Genomic DNA, 20,431 nt, shown 5'->3' with positions numbered 1-20,431 from the left:
GCCATTCTCCTGCCTCAGCCTCTCCGAGTAGCTGGGACTACAGGCGCCCGCCACCACGTCCGGCTAATTTTTTGTATTTTTTAGTAGAGACGGGGTTTCACCGTGGTCTCGATCTCCTGACCTCGTGATCCGCCCACCTCGGCCTCCCAAAGTGCTGGGATTACAAGCGTGAGCCACCGCGCCCGGCCGAAGCTGAAAATTTCCTATTGCCTTGTGACATTGTAGCCGTCATAATGTCATAGTGCAAGGCATTAGTTACATATTTGTGATGCTGGTGTAAACAAATCTACTGTACTGCAGTTGTATAAATGTATAGCACATACAATTACGCACAGTACAGAATACATATAATGATAATAAATAACTATATTAGTTTATGTGTTTACTATACTATACTTTTTATCATTATTTTAGGGTGTTCTTCTACTCACTAAACAAACAAAAAAGTTACTGTAAAACAGTCACAGGGAGATTCCTCAGGAGGTATTCCAGAAGAAGGCACTGTTGGAGATGACAGCTGCATGCCTGTTATTGCCCCTAAAGACCTTCCAGTGGCACAAGAAGTGGAGGTGGAAGATAGTGATATTGATGAGCCTGACCCTATTAAGGCTAATGTATGTGCTTATGTATTCGGTTAAAAAAAAAGTTCAAAAAGTTAAAAAAAATTAAAAATTTTAAAAATAGAACAAAGCTCCAGCCTGGTCAACATGGTGAAACCCCATCTCTACAAAAAATACAAAAATTAGCCAGGCGTGGTCGTGTGCGCCTGTAGTCCCAGCTATTTGGGAGGCTGAGGTAGGAGAATCACTTGAACCCAGGAGGTCAAGGCTGCAGTGAGCCATATTCGTGCCACTGCACTCCAGCCTGGGTAACAAAGTGAGACCTTGTCTAAAAAAAAAGCTTGTAGAATAAGCATATAAAGAAAGAAAATATTTCTGTACAACTGTAAAATGTGTTTGTGTTTTAGACTAAGTGTTATTACAAAACAGTCAAAAAGTTAAAAAATTAAAAAGTTTAGGGCCGGGTGTAGTGGCTCACACCTGTAATCCCAGCACTTTGGAAGGCTGAGGTGGGAGGATTGCTTGAGTCCAGGAGTTCGAGAACAGCCTGGGCAACATGGCAGACCCCATCTCTATTTAAAAAAAAAAAAAAATTAAGTTTATAAAGTAAAAAAGTTACAGTAATCTGAAGTTAGCTTATTACTGAAGAAAGAAAAAAAAAATTATACGCTGGGCACAGTGGCTCATGCCTGTAATCCCAGTACTTTGGGAGGACAAGGCAGGCAGATTGCTTGAGCCCAGAAGTTCGAGACCAGCCTGGGAAACATAGTGAGACCTTGTCTCAAAAAAAAAAAAAAGGAAAGAAAAGAAAGAAAAAAATATTTTTATAAATTTAGTGTAGCAGCTGGTTATGGTGGTTCATGCCTATAATCCCAACACTTTGATTTTTTTTTTTTTTTTTGAGACGGAGTCTCACTGTGTCGCCCAGGCTGGAGTGCAGTGGTGCAGTCTCGGCTCACTGTAAGCTCTGCCTCCCAGGTTCACGCCATTCTCCTGCCTCAGCCTCCTGAGTAGCTGGGACTACAGGTGCCTGCCACCACGCCTGGCTAATTTTTTGTATTTTTAGTAGAGACGTGGTTTCACCGTCTTAGCCAGGATGGTCTCCATCTCCTGACTTCGTGATCCACCCGCCTCGGCCTCCCAAAGTGCTGGGATTACAGGCGTGAGCCACCGTGCCCTGCCGATCCCAACACTTTGAAAGTCCACAGCAGGAGGATCGCTTGAAGTCAGGAGTTCAAAACCAGATTTTTTTTTTTTGGGGGGATGGAGTTTCACTCTTGTTGCCCAGGCTGGAGTGCAATGGCGTGATCTCAGCTCACTGCAAACTCTGCCTCCCGGGTTCAAGTGATTCTCCTGCCTCAGCCTCCCGAGAAGCTGGGATTACAGGTGCCTACCACCATGTCCTGCTAATTTTTGCATTTTTTTAGTAGAGACGGGGTCTCGCCATGTTGGTCAGGCTGGTCTCAAATTCCCAACCTCAGATGATCCACCCGCCTTGGCCTCCCAAAGTGCTGGGATTACAGGCGTGAGCCACCATGCCTGGCCTCAAGACCAGTTTTTTAAAACTTAAAAAGACATTTTGTTGTTATTGTTGTTTTGTGGAGTGTTTTTTTGTTTTTGTTTGTTGTTGTTTTGTGGAGTGTTTTTTTGTTTTTGTTTTTGTTTTTGAGATAAGGTCTCATTCTGTCACCTAGGCTGCAGTGCAGTGGCACAATCATGGCTTACCACAGCCTCAACCTCCTGGGCTCAAGCAATCCTCCTACCTCAGCCTCTCAAGTAGCTGGGACTACAGGTGCACACCACCATAGCCGACTAATTTTTTTTTTTTTTTTTTTTACAGAGTTTTGCCCTTGTTGCCCAGGCTGGAGTGCAATGGTGCAATCTTGGCTTACTGCAACCTCTGTCTCCTGGGTTCAAGCGATTCTCCTGCCTCAGCCTCCCAAGTTGCTGGGATTACAGGTGGCCACCACCATGCCTGGTTAATTTTGTATTTTTAGTAGAGACGGGGTTTTACCATGTTGGCCAGGCTGGTCTCTAACTCCTGACCTCAGGTGATCCGTCCACTTCGGCCACCCAAAGTGCTGGGATTACAGGCATGAGCCACTGCACCTGGCCCCTGGCTAATTAAAAAAATTTTTTTTTGTAGAGTGGGGTCCCACTATGTTGCCCAGGCTGGTCCTGAACTCCTGGGCTCAAGCAATCCTCCTGCCTCGGCCTCTCAAGTGCTGGGATTACAGTTATGAGCCATTGTACCCAGCAGGAAAAAAAGAACTTAGTGTAGCCTAAGTGTACAGTGTTTATAAAATCTACAGTAATGTCCTAGGCCCTCACATTCACTCACCATTCACTCACCGACTCATCCAGAACAACTTCCAGTCCTGCAAGCTCTGTTCATACTAACTGACCTATATAGTCGTGCCATTTAAAATCTTTTCTACCATATTTTTACTATACCTTTTCTATGTTTAGATATATAAATACTTAGCATTATATTACAGCTGCCTGCAGTATTCAGTACAGTAACCTGCTGTACAGGTTTGTAGCCCAGGAATAATAGCTACACCATATAGCCTACATGTGTGGTAGGCTATACCATCTAGGTTTGTGTACATACACTCTATGATGTTTGCACAATGATGAAATTGCTTAACAATGTAGCATTTCACAGAATGTATCCCTGTGGTTAAGCAGGGCATGACTATATATTGAATATAATGTATGTGTATTACTGAGTACAAGACTGCCACTGCAGACTGGGTGCAGTGGCTCACCCCTGTAATCCCAGCACTTTGGGAGGCCAAGGTGGGAAGATTGCTTGAGCCCAGGAGTTAAAGACGAGCCTGGACAACATAGCAAGACTCCATCTCTATTAAAAAAAAAAAAGGACTACTACTGCAATCTGGTGTTGAGAATATGGGCTCACATCACAGTCCAAATACTCTTGCCCTCAAATAATTTTTGAACTCTCAGAACATAAGTAGGTATATAAAACAACCCCTACTGAGATGAACAAGTGTGAAACGTGTGACTCTATGTCACGTAGGGTGGTTTCCTGGAAGCTGCTGCCTGATTTGACTCCCTTTCTTACCTCCTCTCCATACCCAGGGCCCTTACTCCTGACCTCTCCACTAGGGAGACCAGCAATGAAATAAGGCTCAGATGAACCAACAATTTTCTTTCCTTTTCTTATAGAGGCAATCAAGTTAAACACAAATGTTTGTTTCACACATTCATTGACAATACTTTTTTTTTTTTTTTTTGAGATAGGGTCTTGCTTTGTCACCCAGGCTGGAGTGTAGTGGCACAATCATGGCTCACTGCAGCCTTGACCTCCCAGGCTGAAGCAATCCTCCCACCTCAGCCTCCAAAGTGGTTGGGACCACAGGCACACACCACCACACCCTGCTAATTGTTTGTATTTTTTTGGACAGGGTTTCACCATATTACCTATGCTAATCTCGAACTCTTAGACTCAGGCAATTTGCCCACCTCAGCCTCCCAAAGTGCTGGGATTATAGGCATGAGCCACTGCGCCCAGCTGACAATACTTTTTTTAAGTCAAAAGCTTAATAGAATTATTAATTTTAAAATGTTACTATATCAAAAAGGAAGCTACAGGAAAGGAATGTTTCAAAACTCTGGGATGGTCAACAGTGTCCCTTGCTAATGTGAACATTAGATTTACCCCCAAGGCAGTGACTGGTGACCTTGGCCGGAGCTCTCAACAGAGTGGTGGAAACAGAAGCCGGATTCCAGTGGATTGACTGATGACAGGCAGGGAAAAAGTAAATAAGGCTGTGAGTGTGGACAAGTCCTTTAAGGAGTTTGGCTCTAAAGTGACAAGAAATGGGGGATGCCAGGCCAGGCGCGGTGGCTCATTCCTGTAATCCCAGCACTTTGGGAGGCTGAGGCGGGTGGGTTACCTGAAGTCAGTAGTTGGAGACCAGACTGGCCAACATGGTGAAACCCCATCTCTACTAAAAAATACAAAAAATTAGCCAGGTGTGGCGGTGGGCGCCTGTAATCCCAGCTACTTGAAAAGCTGAGGTAGGAGAATCACTTGAACCTGGGAGGCGGAGGTTGCAGTGAGCCGAGTTCGTGCCATTGTATTCCAGCCTGGGCAACAAGAGTGAAACTCTGTCTCAAAAAAAAGAAAAGAAAAGAAAAGAAAAGAAATAGAGGTGATGGTAACAAAAGGGGTGCATGTTGGGCAAGGGTCTCCATAAAATAGAAGAAACTCATGCGTGTTTAAGTCCCTACTTAGAAGGCAAATCATGCTCTACCTCCGGACAACAGGAGCTCTAGGACCCCAAGTCTGCGTCCCCAGACTTGGCTCCTCCGAAGACCCCACACCAGGCTGCACATCCAGGGAGAAGAGGTAGGGCCCTCCAACAAAGGAAGATTGGTCCCAAGATACTAAACAAGTAAAATGTTGCATCCTTATATGCTTTCCCACTGCTGCCGTCTAAGGTGGGTGTCTGGGGTAGAGCCCTGGTGGGTGGGCAGGGGCTCTCCATAAACTGGAATGGAGCAGAGTAAGGCTGGAGACTGTGCTGTCTTGACCTCTGCCCAAGATGACCAACCACCTGGGGCTTCCCCAGCCACTTGACTGCTTCCTGCTGAAAAGAGCAGGGATTGGGAGAGAAACTGCCACCTGGCACCTTTGGACAATTACCATGGCAGTCACAGGCCAGGCATTTTATTCCAGTCATTGCCTGGGAGCGCTCCTCCCACATGTCTTGCTTTCTGTGTTACAGGCTTATTACTGTACAGCCTCCAGCCCTCCACTTTCATCTTGCAAAACAAGGTTCTTTAGCTACTGTCTTTCTTTGATGCCTGGAAGGATTTGCCCTGGAGTGTCAGAAATTTGAGACTGTATGCAAGTGCACAATAAACAATCTGAAATTGAAACTGATCCAGTGGACAGTGCTGGAATTAGGGAAGAGTAGTGGATATGTCCTGCAAGGTCAGAGCAGACACAGGCCAAGATAGTTTGCCTCCCAGCTCCAAGGGGTCTCCCCACCCTCAGTGAGTGGGCTTGGGAGGTAGATGCTTGGGATGCTGCATCTTTAGTCAACACCTTGACCAAACTGACACATGACCCAGTTAGTTTTGAGATAGACTGGGTCACATCAATCATTCTTCACCACCTGCAACCCTAGGACTGCTGATAACCCTTACCCACAGGAATTATAGGGCCCTGCTGCCCCAAAAAGATAGGATCTGAGTCAACAAGAAAGAGAAACAAGGACAATATATTTTGAACTCCTGGCTAGCTTGGCCTATGGTTCTTAGCCAAGCCACACATTAGAACCAATTGTGGAGCTTATAAAAAATGCCCAGTATCTGGACTCCACTGTAGTAGATTTAAATTCAGTTGAGGAGGAGCCGGGGTATCTGTTTTTTTTCTTAAGTATTTCAGGTGTGGAGAACCATTGGCTGCTCAAATAAATGGCCAGGCTCCACACCTGGTCCTAAGGCTTCCTAGTTGTGTGACCTTGGGCAAGTTACTCAACATCTGTAAACCTCCATTCCCTCAGCTATAAAGCAGTACCTGCTGGCCAGGCATGGTGGCTCACACCTATAATCCCAGCACTTTGAGAAGCCAAGATTGGAGGATCGTTCGAGCCCAGGAGTTCAAGACCAACCTGGGCAACATAGCAAGATCTCATCTCTATAAAAAAAGAAAAACAGTATCTGTTTAATGGAGTTGTGGGGAGGATTAAATGAAAGAATGCATGCCAGTGCCTGGCATTGTGCCTAGCACGTAGTTAAGTGTTCAGAATGTTATTCTTATTGCTGGAACAGCAGTTGTTACCTCTCTAGAATCCAGGTTTGAAGGTATGTAAGTAAGAAAGTGCCATTTCCAGTGACCAGGGACCAAGATCTGTCCTTTTCCCAGAATGGAGTTGAAGAGTGTTAGTCAGAGCCAGGGTCAAAGATTGCTTAGGTCCTGGTATTAGCATTCAACTTTGGTTACTCTTAACATTCTAGTTCTGCACTGTCCATTCTGAAATAACGAAAATGTTCTATATTTGTGCTGACAACATAGTAGTCACTAGCCACATGGGGCTATTTAACACTTGAAATGTGGCCCATGTTGGCTGGGTGCGGTGGCTCACGCCTGTAATCCCAGCACTTTGGGAGGCTGAGGTGGGCGGATCACCTGAGGTTGGGAGTTCGAGACCAGCCTGACCAACATGGAGAAACCCCATCTCTACTAAAAATACAAAATTAGTCAGGCACGGTGGTGCATGCCTGTAATCCCAGCTACTCGGGAGGCTGAGGCAGGAGAATTGCTTGAACTTGGGAGGCAGAGGTTGCAGTGAGCCAAGATCACGCCATTGTACTCCAGGCTGGGTGACAGAGTAAGACTTGGTCTCAAAAAAAAAAAAAAAGAAAGAAAAAAAGAAAAAGAAAAAAGAAATGTGGCCCATGTGACTGGGGAACTGAATAATTTTATTTAATTATAACTCATTTAAAGTCAGACAGCTACACATGGCTGATGGCTACAGAATTGGAAAATGTAGCTCTAGGCTGGGCATGGTGGTGCACACCTGTAATCCCAGCACTTTGATAGGCCGAGGCAGGCAGACTGTTTGAGCACAGGAGTTCAAGACCAGCCTGGGCAACATGGTGAAAAGCTGTCTCTACAAAAAAAATACAAAAAAATTTGCCAGGCGTGGTGGTGCACACCTGTAGTCCCAGCTACTCAGGAGGTTGAAGTGGGAGGATGGCTTGAACCCAGCAGGCAGAGCAGTGAGCTGAGATTGAACTACTGCATTCCAGCCTGTGCAACAGGGCAAGACTTTGTCTCAAAAACAAACAAAAAAAAAAAGAAAGAAAGAAAGAAAAAAAAAGAAAAGAAAAGAAAATGTAGCTCTGGACATGTATGTGCATTGAGGATGGGAGTAAATAAAGATATAAAATTCGCCGGGCGCAGTGGCTCACGCTTGTAATCCCAGCACTTTGGGAGACCAAGAAGGGCGGATCACGAGGTCAGGAGATCGAGACCACGGTGAAACCCCGTCTCTACTAAAAATACAAAAAATTAGCCGGGCGTGGTGGCGGGCGCCTGTAGTCCCAGCTACTCGGAGAGGCTGAGGCAGGAGAATGGCGTGAACCCGGGAGGCAGAGCTTGCAGTGAGCTGAGATTGCGCCACTGCACTCCAGCCTGGGCGACAGAGCAAGACTCCGTCTCAAAAAAAAAAAAAAAAAAGATATAAAATTTTGAAAAATAGTGTGACCAAGCATTTTCCCTTCTATTGTCTCGCTTGAGCCTCAGAAAGGCCTATAAAGGAGATATAACAGGCACTAACAGCCCTATTATAGATTAGGGATGTTAAAAGACCTTCTCCAGATCACAAAGAGCATTAGAGGCACAGCCAAGCCTAGAGGGAGGCAGACTTCTGCACTTCAAACCGATGCTTCTTTCTTTCAGCAGTTACAAAAGCTTTCTCTTCACGGAAGCACCTCACATCAGCCCTCCAGCTCCTGTGAAGGTCTCAGTGCCCTGGGTGGGCCCCAGGCCCCCTATCTCCTCCCACTCTCCGCTGTGCTACCCACCTGGAAGAGCTCCTGAACTTGAGCATCCACCCATTGCTCCATCTCCAGCCAGCGCTGGACCTGGCCCCGGTCATACTTCACTGTCAGGCGGCTGGGTCTCCGGGACCTGGGTATCTTGGAGGAGTCCGGGTGGGACTTGGACTCTGAGTCTGTGGATGATGTCCTCCTCCTCCCAGAAGCCCAGTGGACCTTCTTACGTGGGTTCTCCCCGTCTGGGCTGGGAGATGTGCAGGAAGCAGGGCTTGAAGACAGCATGGAAGGATTGGTCTGGGCAAGGAGCTGGAAAAAACCACCAGTTCAGAGCAGGGCCATGGAGGGAAGTGAGGAGACAGAGAACAGGAGAGGCCAGCAGAGAAGAATGAAGGCAGGAGGAGGGCCAAGGCTCCCAGGGAGGGGCAAGGGCAAAGATCAATAGGACTTTGGTGCTGGGAATGCCAGTCTCCTGGCTCCTCACTGCCAGCCAGTGAGTAGCACTCCAGAGCCATGCCCCAGCCTCCCTTTCTGCAGCTTCTAGGGCCCAAAGTGGCATAAACTGCAGATGAGCAAAGGTCAAGAGGCTGCCATGCCCCGGGAGGAGGAAAGGGCCCTGGGGTCCTGAAGGGTACAGGGCTCCAATCGCTGCTCTATGGCCAGCTCTGGAACGGGACCTGAGTTGTTCTCACCTGAGATCCCTGTGTATCCCACCTTCCTGGGGCTACATCCGCTCTGGGGTCTGAGAAGCTGTGGTCAGATTCCGCAGAAGCAGGGTCCCTGGCTGGCAGGGATTCTTACTCAGAGCGTAGCACTACTGGGGGCAGAGTCCCAGCTGGTAGAGTTGGAGGTCAGTTATCCATGGCTCCCATGGGACCAGTGCCCCCAGTGTCTGGGTGTGTCCGAATGTAAACTGCTATCAGCCTGGCCTATAAAGGCAGTTTATCTGCTTGTAAAGACAAATTTATCAAGACTTGTCTACCATGCCCACTCCCCCTGCTTAGGAAGCCATGTTTATTACCACGTGACCCTCCCCTGATTCATGTATTTCCTGACACACAGGAAACCTGCAGACCTAACTTATACACAGGTGTCAGGGACTAATACTTCCAGGCATATGTACTTGCATTCTAAGGCAGGGTATTTTTGTTTAGTCTTTTGTAATGAAAATTTCTAAACTTTTTAAAAAAAAGTGACAGAAGAACACTGTAATTTTTTTTCTTGAGATGGAGTCTCGCATTGTCACCCAGGTTGGAGGGCAATGGTGCGATCTTGGCTCACTGCAACCTCCGCCTCCCAGGTTCAAGCAATTCTCCTGCCTCAGCCTCCCAAGAAGCTGGGATTACAGGCGCCTGCCACCATGCCTGGATAATTTTTTGTATTTTTAGTAGAGACGAAGTTTCACTATGTTGCCCAGGCTGGTCTCAAATGCCTGACCTCATGATCCACCCACCTCGGCCTCCCAAAGTGCTGGGATTACAGGCATGAGCCACCTCGCCCAGCCTGTAATTTTTAAAAAATGGGGCCAGGCATGGTGGCTCACGCCTGTAATCCCAGCACTCTGGGAGGCCGAGGCGGGTGGATTGCTTGTGCTCAGGAGTTCAGGACCAGCCTGGGCAACATGGTGAAATTCCATCTCTACCAAAAAAATAATAATAATAATAGAAAAATTAGCTGCTTTGGGAGACCCAGGCGGGAAGATCGCTTGAGGCCAGTAGTTCAAGACCAGGCTGGGCAAAATAGTGAGATCTTGTCTCCATTAAAAAAATGTAAACAATGGGCCAGGCACGGTGGCTCATGACTGTAATCCCAGCACTTTGGGAGGCTGAGGCGGACAGATGACTTGAGGTCAGGAGTTTGAGATCAGCCTGGCCAACATGGCGAAACCCCATCTCTACTAAAAATACAAAAATTAGCCGGGCGTGGTGGTGCATGTGTGTAGCCCCAACTATTCAGGAGGCTGAGGCAGAAGAATCGCCTGGGCCCAGGAGGTGGAGGTTGCAGTGAGCCGAGATCGTGCCACTGCACTCCAGCCTGGGTGACAAAGCAAGACTCCGTCTCAAAAAAAAAAAAAAAGTAAAAAATGAAAAGGAAGATTGCTCAGATATGGTGGTGCACACCTGTCATCCTAGCTGCTTGGAAGGTGGGAAAATCACTTCAGCCCAGGAGTTCAAGGCTACAGTGAGCTACAATGGCAACACTGCACTTAAGCATGGGCGCAGAGCAAGATCCTGTCTCAAAAAAGGAAAAAGGCGAATGGATGACAGTTTAATGATGAAATTTTAGGCCCTCACTTAAGAAGGTGAGGGAGGTGTTTGAGGGGCTGGAAGCTAAGATGGCAGCCAGGAAAATCCCAGGCTTTGGAAGAAGGCTGACAATCTGAGTTCAACTCAGCTTTGCCCTGCATTGGTTTTATAATCCTTGGCCAAATCTCATAGTCTGTTTTCACATCTGCAGATTGGGCTTGTTGGGAAGATAAAATGAGATGACGCATGTAAACATTTAGCATGGCATCCGAAACAGAGTCCCTGTCAGTAGACATTCATTCCTGTTCTTTATTTACCTCCCCACTGTCCCTGCCTTCCTGGCCAGGCTCTGGTGGCCAGTGCCTGGGCTTTCATCAGTGTGGCTCTCTTCCTGAGTAGGAGGAGGGGGGCCTCTAGGATGCATCTTGTCGACTCAGCTGTCACTTCTGTGGCCAGGAGGCATTATTATGATAGTTCCCTGCCTCTTCTGTTTCCTATCTTCTGAAGGGTTTCAGAGCCCTTTCTTTTTTTTTTTTTTGAGACGGAGTCTTGCTCTGTCACCCAGGCTGGAGTGCAGTGGCGCGATCTTGGCTCACTGCAAGCTCCGCCTCCCGGGTTCACGCCATTCTCCTGCCTCAGACTCTCCGAGTAGCTGGGACTACAGGCGCCTGCCACCACGCCCGGCTAATTTTTTGTATTTTTAGTAGAGACGGAGTTTCACCTTGGTCTTGATCTCCTGACCTCGTGATCCGCCCACCTCGGCCTCCCAAAGTGCTGGGATTACAAGCGTGAGCCACCGCGCCTGGCCGGGAGAGCCCTTTCAGGAAAAGAAACTAGATGAGAAGAGTCACTGTGTTTTGTTCATTTATTTACTTACTCATTTAACAAAGATTTTATGAGCTCCCCTGGTAGGCCAAACATTATGCTCAGTGGTTATTCAAGAGACACAGGATGGGCACAGTGGGTCACACCTGTGATCCCAGCACTTTGGGAGGCTGAGGCGAGAAGATTGCTTGAAGCCAGGAGTTCAAGACCAGCCTGATCAACATAGTGAGACCTTGTCTCTATAAAAACTAAACAAAGGCCAGGCGCGGTGGCTCACACCTGTAATCCCAACACTTTGGGAGGCTGAGGCGGGTGGATCACCTGAGGTCGGGAGTTTCAGACCAGCCTGGTCAACATGGTGAAACCTCATCTCTGCTAAAAATACAAAAAGTTAGCCGGGCGTGGTGGTGGGCGCCTGTAATCCCAGCTACTTGGGAGGCTGAGGCAAGAGAATCGCTTGAATCCAGGAGGCAGAGGTTGCAGTGAGCTGAGATCGTGCCATTGCACTCCAGCCTGGGCAACAAGAGCAAAACTGACTCAAAAAAACCCCCCAAAATAACAACAACAACAACAACAAACAAACAAAACAAAAAACACCAAAGAAGAACAAAAGAGACACAGTCCTTGCCTTCATGGAAGGAACTTATAGTCTAGTGTGAAAATAAACAAACAATAATCAACTCATCAAATAAATGTAAAATTACAATTTCATTTAGTGATTTGAAGAAAAGTAGGAGGTGCTATATGAATGTCTAATGAAGGTGTACCCTGGAAAGTGATAACATCTGGACTGAGTTCTGACAGATGAGTAGAAGTTAACCTGGCCTAGGAGCCAGCAGGAATGGGCCTGGCAGAATGCAGAGGACATGCAAAGGCCCTGTGGCAGAAGGGAGATGGTGAGTACAAGGAACTAAGAGGGTCAGTGGGGCTGGAACAGAGGGAGGAGAGAGGGAAAAGTGAGGCAGGAGAAAGGGTTGAGGTACCCAGGCAGGGCCCTGTAAGCCACGTTGAGGAATTTTGTCTCCATCTTAAGGGCATTGGTCAGTCACTGAAGAGTCTTAAGCAATGGTGCTTGGGCAAGTTGACATGTTCAGATTTAAACTTCCAAACAATCACCGTGGCCGTTGCACAGAAAGACAATCAGAGGGCACAGAAGGGCTGGTGGAGGCCAGCTAGAAGGCAATTGCAGTAGAGCTAGTAGGGGAGGTAGTGCTGTCAATGGCAAGAAGCAGGCAAATTGGACAGCTATTTAGGAGGTAACATTGAACAGATATTGACTAGTAATGGACTGGAGACACACAAACATGCAAACTTTATGAAAGCCTACACAGGGACAGACAGATGCATTCATGCAGCCTCTGTGAACGTGTTTCAGGCCGGGCGCGGTGGCTCATGCCTGTAATCCCAGCACTTTGGGAGGCTGAGTCAGGCGGATCACCTGATGTTGGGAGTTCGAGACCAGCCTGACCAACACGGAGAAACCCCGTCTCTACTAAAAATACAAAATTAGCCGGGCATGGTGGCACATGCCTGTAATCCCAGCTATTAGGGAGGCTGAGGCAGGAGAATCACTTGAACCTGGGAGGCGGAGGTTGCGGTGAGCCGAGATCGCGCCATTGCATTCCAGCCTGGGCAACAAGAGCGAAACTCCATCTCAAAAAAAAACAAAAAAACAAAAAACAAAGCAAACAAACAAAAAAAAACATGTTTCATTTGTAAACTGGGGGTTGATAAGATTCTATATGAGCACGCAGCATGGATACCATGAAGCTTGATGGCACACTAATGAGTGATGTCCATTATTTATAGCAAGAGGCTCCTTATTATATATCCTTCCAACTTAGCACTGACCCACATCTCCTCCCTGTCCTGTTGGTACCACCATTCATCAGTAAGTTTGCCCAAAGATAAGGGAGCTCAAGATCCAAGATGAGATGAGAGATAAAAGCCACCAGGAGCACACAGCCACATCAGGGCAGAAAAAGAGCGCAGGGGCCTGGGCAGGGAAAAAGGTGCCTGCCTGCTCTCCTGGCTTGGGCCAGGTCCAGTGCTGAGATAAAACGGGCAGCAGGCAGACCCCAGCAGAACCAGGCTGCTCTTTTTAAATGTCTTTTCTTTTATTTAAAATCCCAGCACTTTGGGAGGCCCAGATGGGCAGATCATGAGGTCAGGAGATCGAGACCATCCTGGCTAACACGGTGAAACCCCATCTCTACTAAAAATACAAAAAATTAGCCGGGCGTGTTGGCAGGCACCTGTAGTCCCAGCTACTCCGGAGGCTGAGGCAAGAGAATGGCGTAAACCCGGGAGGCGGAGCTTGCAGTGAGCCAATCGCGCCACTGCACTCCAGCCTGGGCGACACAGCGAGACTCCCTCTCAAAAAAAAAAAAAAACTTTATTATAGAAGAAAAACATGTTTATTTAGAATTAGAAACTTTTCTAAATTTTCTAAAACATGGACAGGCACAGTGGCTCACGCTTGTAATCCCAGCACATTGAGAGGCCGAGGCTGGGAGTTCCAGACCAGCCTGGGCAACATGGTGAAACCTCATCTCTACGAAAAATACAAAAAATTAGCTGGGCATGGTGGCACGTGCCTGTAATCCCAGCTACTCGGGAGGCTGAGGCAGAAGAATGTCTTGAGCCCAGGAGGCGGAGGTTGCAGTGAGCCTAGATTGTGCCACTACACTCCAGCCTGGGCGACAGAGCAAGACTCTGTCTCAAAAAAAATTTTTTTTTAAACATTCAAAATTTCCCATAATCCCACCAGACAAAAACCACCACCAGTAACATTCTGACAAGTTTCTTTCTTATTTTTTTCTAGTCTTTATATATATATAATGTATATATATATGTATTTATTCTTTTTTTGAGATGGAGTCTTGCTCTATCGCCCAGGCTGGAGTGCAGTGATGTGATCTCAGCTCACTGCAACCTCTGCCTCCCAGATTCAAGTGATTCCCCTGCCTCCTGATTGCTGGGATTACAGGCACATGCCACCATGCCCAGCTAATTTTTTTTTTTTTTTTTTTTGAGATAAAGTCTTGCTCTTGTCCCTCAGGCTGGAGTGCAATGGCACGATCTCGGCTCCCTGCAACCTCCACCTCCCAGGTTCAAGCGATTCTCCTGCCTCAGCCTCCCGAGTAGCTGGGATTACAGGCGCCTGCCAGCACGCCCAGCTAATTTTTGTATTTTTAGTAGAGACGGGGTTTCACCACGTTGGCCAGGCTGGTCTTGAATTCCTGACCTCAGGTGATCCGCCCGCCTTGGCCTCCCAAAGTGCTGGGATTACAGGCGTGAGTCACTGTGCCTGGCCTAAGTAGTTTTATATACATCTTTTATTAACACTGCAGTTATTCAAAATGTGGACCATGACTCAGAGTAAGCAATTTAATATCACAGTGTACACATGTACATATATAAAGCTAAATTTCTTATGAAGCAAAACTTGTCCTTACTCTGGTATTTTTCATTCTATTTCATTTTATTTTGTCTTTTCAAATGCCAGTGGCAAATCCCTTTACTGTTTTTAAAACTCACTGATGAATCCCAACCTGTTCTATTAGAGGTGATTCCGTGATTTAGTCACTCAATCCCATCTTTGGATATATGAATTACCACCAATTTGCCATTATAAATAGTGCTCCTCTGCTGAACATCTTTGTAACTATTTCTTTGTTAGTATCCATGATTTCCCTTAAGAGAAGTTTATAGATGTAGAACTACAAAGTCAAAGAATGTGCAAAATTGTAGGAGGCTTGATATTTATGGCCATATTAGTTCCCTAAAATGTTGACTAAGTAAACGGTTTATAGTTTGATATCCTAATTTTTTTCAGTGAATGCATTCCAAAATTTACCAGCTTGAAACAATAAGCATTTATTATATCACTGTTTTAGTAGGGGGGATTCTGGGAGTAGATCAGCTGGGCCCCCCAGCTCAGGGACTGCAGTAAAGGTGTCAGCCAGCACTATAGTCACCTCAAGGTTCAAGAGCAGGAGGTCCACTTCCAGGCTCACTCACAAGGGTGTTGGCAGGTCTCAGGTCCCCAGATGCTGTTGGCTAGAGACATTGGATCCTGCCATGCAGGCCTCTCTGGAGGCTTACTTATCACATGGCACCTTGCTTCCACCACACCAAAGGCACTAAAAGAGAGAGAGAGAGACAAAGAGAGAGAAAGTTACAGTCTTTGTAACCAAATCCAGGAAGTGACATCCTATGACTTTTGCTTGATTCTGTCCATTAGAAGCAAGTCACTAGGTCCAACTACACTGAAGGAGAGGAAATTATACAAGGCATGAGTACCAGGAGGTATGGATCATTGGGAGCCATTTAGAAGCAACCTACCACAATGGAATATTGTGAGCATTTTTTTTCAAATATTTAATATTTTTAATAATGAAAATATTTGAAATTTATTTTCAGCAATTTTGAAATGTACAGTACTCAATTATTAGTTATATTTGCCATGTACAATAGATCTCAAACAAAAATGTCAAACTTCCTCCTGAGGCTTTGTATCCTTTCATTATCACCTCCCTGTACCCTCCACCCTCATGTGAGCATTTCTGACATTAGAATAATTCCTCAAAAATAACCCTTTAGGACACAGGGAGGGGAACAACACACACTGGAGCCTGTGGGGTAGGTTGGGGGGAGGGAAGCATCAGGATAAATAGTTAATGCATGCAGGGCTTAATACCTAGGTGATGGGCTGATAGGTGCAGCAAACCACCATGGCACATATTTATCTACGCAACAAACCTGCACATCCTGCACATGTACCCCAGAACTTAATAAAATAAAATAAAATAAAATAAAATAAAAACAGGATGGGTGCGGTGGCTCATGCCTGTAATCCCAGCACTTTGGGAGGCCAAGGTGGGTGGATCACCTGAGGTTGGGAGATCGAGACTGGCCTGACCAAAATGGAGAAACCCCATCTCTACTAAAAATACAAAATTAGCTGGGCATGATGGCGCATGCCTGTAATCCCAGCTACTCAAGAGGCTGAGGGAGGAGAATCACTTGAAGCCGGTAGGCAGAGGTTGCAGTGAGCTGAGATCGAGCCATTACATTCCAGCCTGGGCAACAAGAGCAAAACTCCATCTCAAAAAAAAAAAAAAAAAAAAATACCCCTTTAAGGGCTGTTAAAAGAAAATCCATAGCCAAATTAGGCTAGGTGCAGTGGCTCATGCCTGTAATCCCAGCACTTTGGGAGGCCGAGGTGGGCAGATCACCTGAGGTCAGGAGTTCGAGACCAGCCTGACCAACATGGAGAAACCCCGTTTCTACTAAAAATACAAAATTAGCCAGGTGTGGTGGTGCACGCCTGTAATCCCAGTTACTCAGGAGGCTGAGGCAGGAGAATTGCTTGAACCTGGGAGACGGAGGTTGTGGTGAGCCGAGATCACGCCATTGCACTCCAGCCTGGGCGATAAGAGCAAATTTCTGTCTCAAAAAAAAAAAAAAATCCATAGCCAAATTAAAGAGTTTAATTTAGCAAAGTATGATTGGTAAATTGGGCAGCATTCTGAGCCAGAGTAGGCTCAGAGATTTATGGGCAGAATAAGGAAAGTGAGGCACAGAAAATGGAAGTGAGGGACAGAAACAGCCAGATTGGTTACAGCTCAGTGTTTGCCTTATTTGAAGAGGGTTTGAACAGTTGGCCCCTTTTGATTGGCCAAAACTTGGTGTTTGGCACAAGGGTAGATTACAGGCTGTTTATACCTCCATTTAGGTGGTAGTTCACTATGTACAGAGAAACCTTTAGGTCAAACTTAAAATATGTAAGGAGGCTAAATTTGATTTAACAGGGCTGTAGCAGTATCTGAGAGGGGCTGTCTTTTTAAAATAAAAGTTAAATTGGCTGGGCACAGTGGCTCACACCCGTAATCCCAATACTTTGGGAGGCTGAGGGAGGAGGATAGCTTGAGCCCAGAAGTTAGAGACCAGCCTCAGCAATATGGCGGGACCCCATCTCTACAAAAAATTTACAAAATTAGTCGGGTGTGGTGGCACGTACCTGTGGTCTCAACTACTTGGGAGGCTGAGGTGGGAGGATCGCTTGAACCAGGGAGGTCGAGGCTGCAGTGAGCTATGGTTGTGTCACAGCACTCTAGCCTGGCAACAGAGCGAGAGCCTATCTCAAAAAAATCATTTTTTTCTGCATAATGAATTAGTGGGCTTTTACTTAGATTATTAAAACTAAAGTTTATTCTGTATATATTATCTGTTTCAGTTATTATTGACACATAAACCACCCCCAAAATTTAAAAGCTTAAAACAGAAACAGCCATTTATTTGCTCATGATTCTGTAATTTGGGCAAGGCTTGGCAGAGTCAGCTAGTCTCTGCTGAGGTAACTCGACTGGGGCTAAAGATGCAAGATGGCCTGACCCAGCTTCTCAGTTGGGGGCTGGCGTGGCTGGAAGACAGCAGGCCCTTCCCTTTTCCTTTAGAGTCTCTCATCCTCCAGGGCCTCATTGTCTTCAGGTGCTAGCTCTCTCATGCAGCACTAACTTCTTTATATCACAGCTGGCTCTAAAAGGGAAAGACAATGCTACAAGATTTCATAAGGCCTGGAAGTCACAGGGCCCCACTTCTGCTAGGTCCAACTGGTCAAAGCAAGTTCCAGATTCAAAGAGAAGGAAAGTAAAAGACACCTTCTAGTGGGAGAAGCAGCATGCACACACAGGAATGGGAGGCACTGTCGGTGGCCACATTTGTAGACAATCCACCACTCCTACCTACAGAAACTGCCAGACCACATCCACAACAAGGCAGTCAGTGTTCCTCCTCTAGTAGTGGTGTAAGAACTGAATATTCTCATCAAATCATCCACTCTTTAGAGCAATGATTGGTATTTGTGAAGCGGCAAATAGGAATGGAGCCTGTGGCACAGAGCTTTTCCCAAAGCTTGCAGTGGGAAAGTGAATTACACAGCCTAAGAAAAGAGTGAGCTACACGGCCTAAGAAAAGAGCTACAGAGCCTTGGCCGGGCATGGTGGCTTATGCCTGTAATCCTAATACTCTGGGAGACCGAGGTGGGTGGATCATTTGAGGTCAGGAGTTTAAGACCAGCCTGGGCAACATGGTGAAACCCCATCTCCACCAAAAAATAAAAAAATAGCCAGACATGGTGGCAGGTGCCTGCAGTCCTAACTACTTGGGAGGCTGAGGCAAGAGAATCACTTGAACCTGGGAGGCGGAGGTTGCAGTGAGCCGAGATCATGCCACTGCACTCCAGCCTGGGTGACAGAGCGAGACTCCATCTTGAAAAGAAAAGAAAAGAAAAGAAACAAAGAAAAGAGAAGAGTGAACTCCCCTTGGGCCCACAGTATAGAATTAAAAAACAGTATCATTTGCAAATACTTTGCAGGAAGGCAGCTCAAATCAAGGAAAGGGCCTAAGATTGACAGTCAAGAGACCTGAGGTCTGGAGCTGGCCCTGTGTCTATGAAGAAACCAAGGCCAAATCTCTGGGCCTCAATTTGCTGTATGTAAGGGGAAGGGTTTTTTTATTTTTTATTTTATTTTATTTTTTGAGCTGGAGTCTAGCTCTTTTGCCAGGCTGGAGTGCAGTGGTGCGGTCTCGGCTCACTGCAATCTCCACCTCCCGGATTCAAGCAATTCTCCTGCCTCAGCCTCCCGAGTAGCTGGGACTACAGGCACGCGCCACCATACCCAGCTAATTTTTGTATTTTTAGTAGAGATGGGGTTTCACCATGTTGGCCAGGATGGTCTCAATCTCTTGACCTCGTGATCTGCCCGCCTTGGCCTCTCAAAGTGCTGGGATTACAGGTGTGAGCCATCGTGCCCGGCTGGGTTGTTTTTTAAAATTTATTTTTTCAGACACTATGTTGCCCAGGCTGGTCTCGAACTCCTGACCTCAAGCAATCCTCCTGCCTTGGCCTCCCAAAGTGTTGGGACTACAAGCATAAGCCACGGTGCCCAGCCAGGGGAAGGGTTTTAGCTGAGTCTCCTCTGACAGCTCTTACACTCTCTGCCTAAGCAAATACTGAACTTCGTGAGTCCATCCAAGGAACAGTTGGCTCTGTACACTCTGCCAGAGAAGTTCTTGGGGATCACTGAGGGTCTGAACAGGTGAGGGACAGATGAAGGCAGGGCTGGAGGAGGGAACCACATGGCAGTGTGCAGGGTGGCCTGGAGTTCCATCAGGAAGCTGGCACAGAGCCTAGATTAAGGGCAGCAGTGGGAACAGACAAGAGATGGATGTGAGTGATTACCATGGAAGACTGTCATCAAATATGGTATGTGGAGGTCATCACGGTGTGTCTCTCTCTTCATTATGGAAGCATCCCATGTTCACCGAAGGGATCTTGGAAAAGATTTTTAAAACTAGAAAGAAGAAATGTTATCCTACAGTCTCACCATTCAAATACCATCACTTTCACTACTTTGATGGAATACCTTATAGCCTTTCTTCTCTTCACATGTAGTTTTTCTTATTAGTATGTAAGAAGCAGCATAAGGTAGTATGGAAAGTATGGCTTTTAATGTCAAAAAGACTTCACATACAATCCTGGCTCTGTCACTTTTTTAAAAGAATCATTTCGACTTTTATTTTGTTTACTTATTTTTGAGACAGGGCCTAATTCTTTCACCCAGGCTGGAGTGCAGTGGCATGATCATAGTTCACTGCAACCTTGACCTCCCCAACTCAAGCAATCCCCCCACCTCAACCTCCTGAGTAGCTGGTACTACAGGCATGCGCCACTATGCCTGGCTAATTTTTTGTATTTTTTTTTTATACAGACGGGGTCTTGCCATGTTGCCTAGGCTGGTCTTGAACTCCTGGGCTCAAGCAATCCTCCCGCCTCGGCCTCCCAAAGTGCTTGGATTACAGACATGAGCCATTGCATCTGGCCTCAACTTTTATTTTAGATTCAGTGGGTAAGGTGCAGGTTTGTTACATGGGTATAGGGTTTGGGGTACAGATGAGCCTGTCACCCAGGTAGCGAGCATATTACCTAAAAGGTTGTTTTTCAGCCCACGCTCCCCATGCTCCCCTCCCTCCTTCTCTCTTCTGGTAGTCCTCAGTGTCTATTATTCCATCATTATGTCCATGTGTACTCAATGCTTAACTCCCATTTATAAGTGAGAATATGTGGTATTTGGTTTTCTGTTCCTGCCTTAATTTGCTTAGGATAATGGCCTCCAGCTGCATTCGTATTGCTGGAAAGGACAGGATTTTGTTAATTTTATGTCTGCATAGTATTCCATGGTATGTATGAAGTACATT

The 20,431-nt window shown here is 46.5% G+C and overlaps 1 protein-coding gene across 1 annotated transcript in view; it reads right to left on the bottom strand.

The window, feature by feature from the left end:
* The window catches only part of PPP1R14D (protein phosphatase 1 regulatory inhibitor subunit 14D), a 39,709-nt gene that overhangs the window by 16,877 nt on the left and 2,401 nt on the right, over positions 1–20,431 (bottom strand). Inside the window, exons 2-3 of the mRNA XM_032174124.2 lie at positions 15,148–15,312; positions 8,127–8,405 (exon numbers count right to left, since the gene is read on the bottom strand). Of these exons, the coding sequence (XP_032030015.1) occupies positions 8,127–8,381 (255 nt within the window). The 5' untranslated portion in view covers positions 8,382–8,405; positions 15,148–15,312. The remainder of the gene's footprint in view (positions 1–8,126; positions 8,406–15,147; positions 15,313–20,431) is intronic.

Source organism: Hylobates moloch, unplaced genomic scaffold (assembly GCF_009828535.3).
Source record: "Hylobates moloch isolate HMO894 unplaced genomic scaffold, HMol_V3 SCAFFOLD_14, whole genome shotgun sequence".
Taxonomy (NCBI): domain Eukaryota; kingdom Metazoa; phylum Chordata; class Mammalia; order Primates; family Hylobatidae; genus Hylobates; species Hylobates moloch.
Note: the sequence above shows the minus strand (reverse complement) of the source record. Positions and strands in the feature narration are given on the sequence as shown.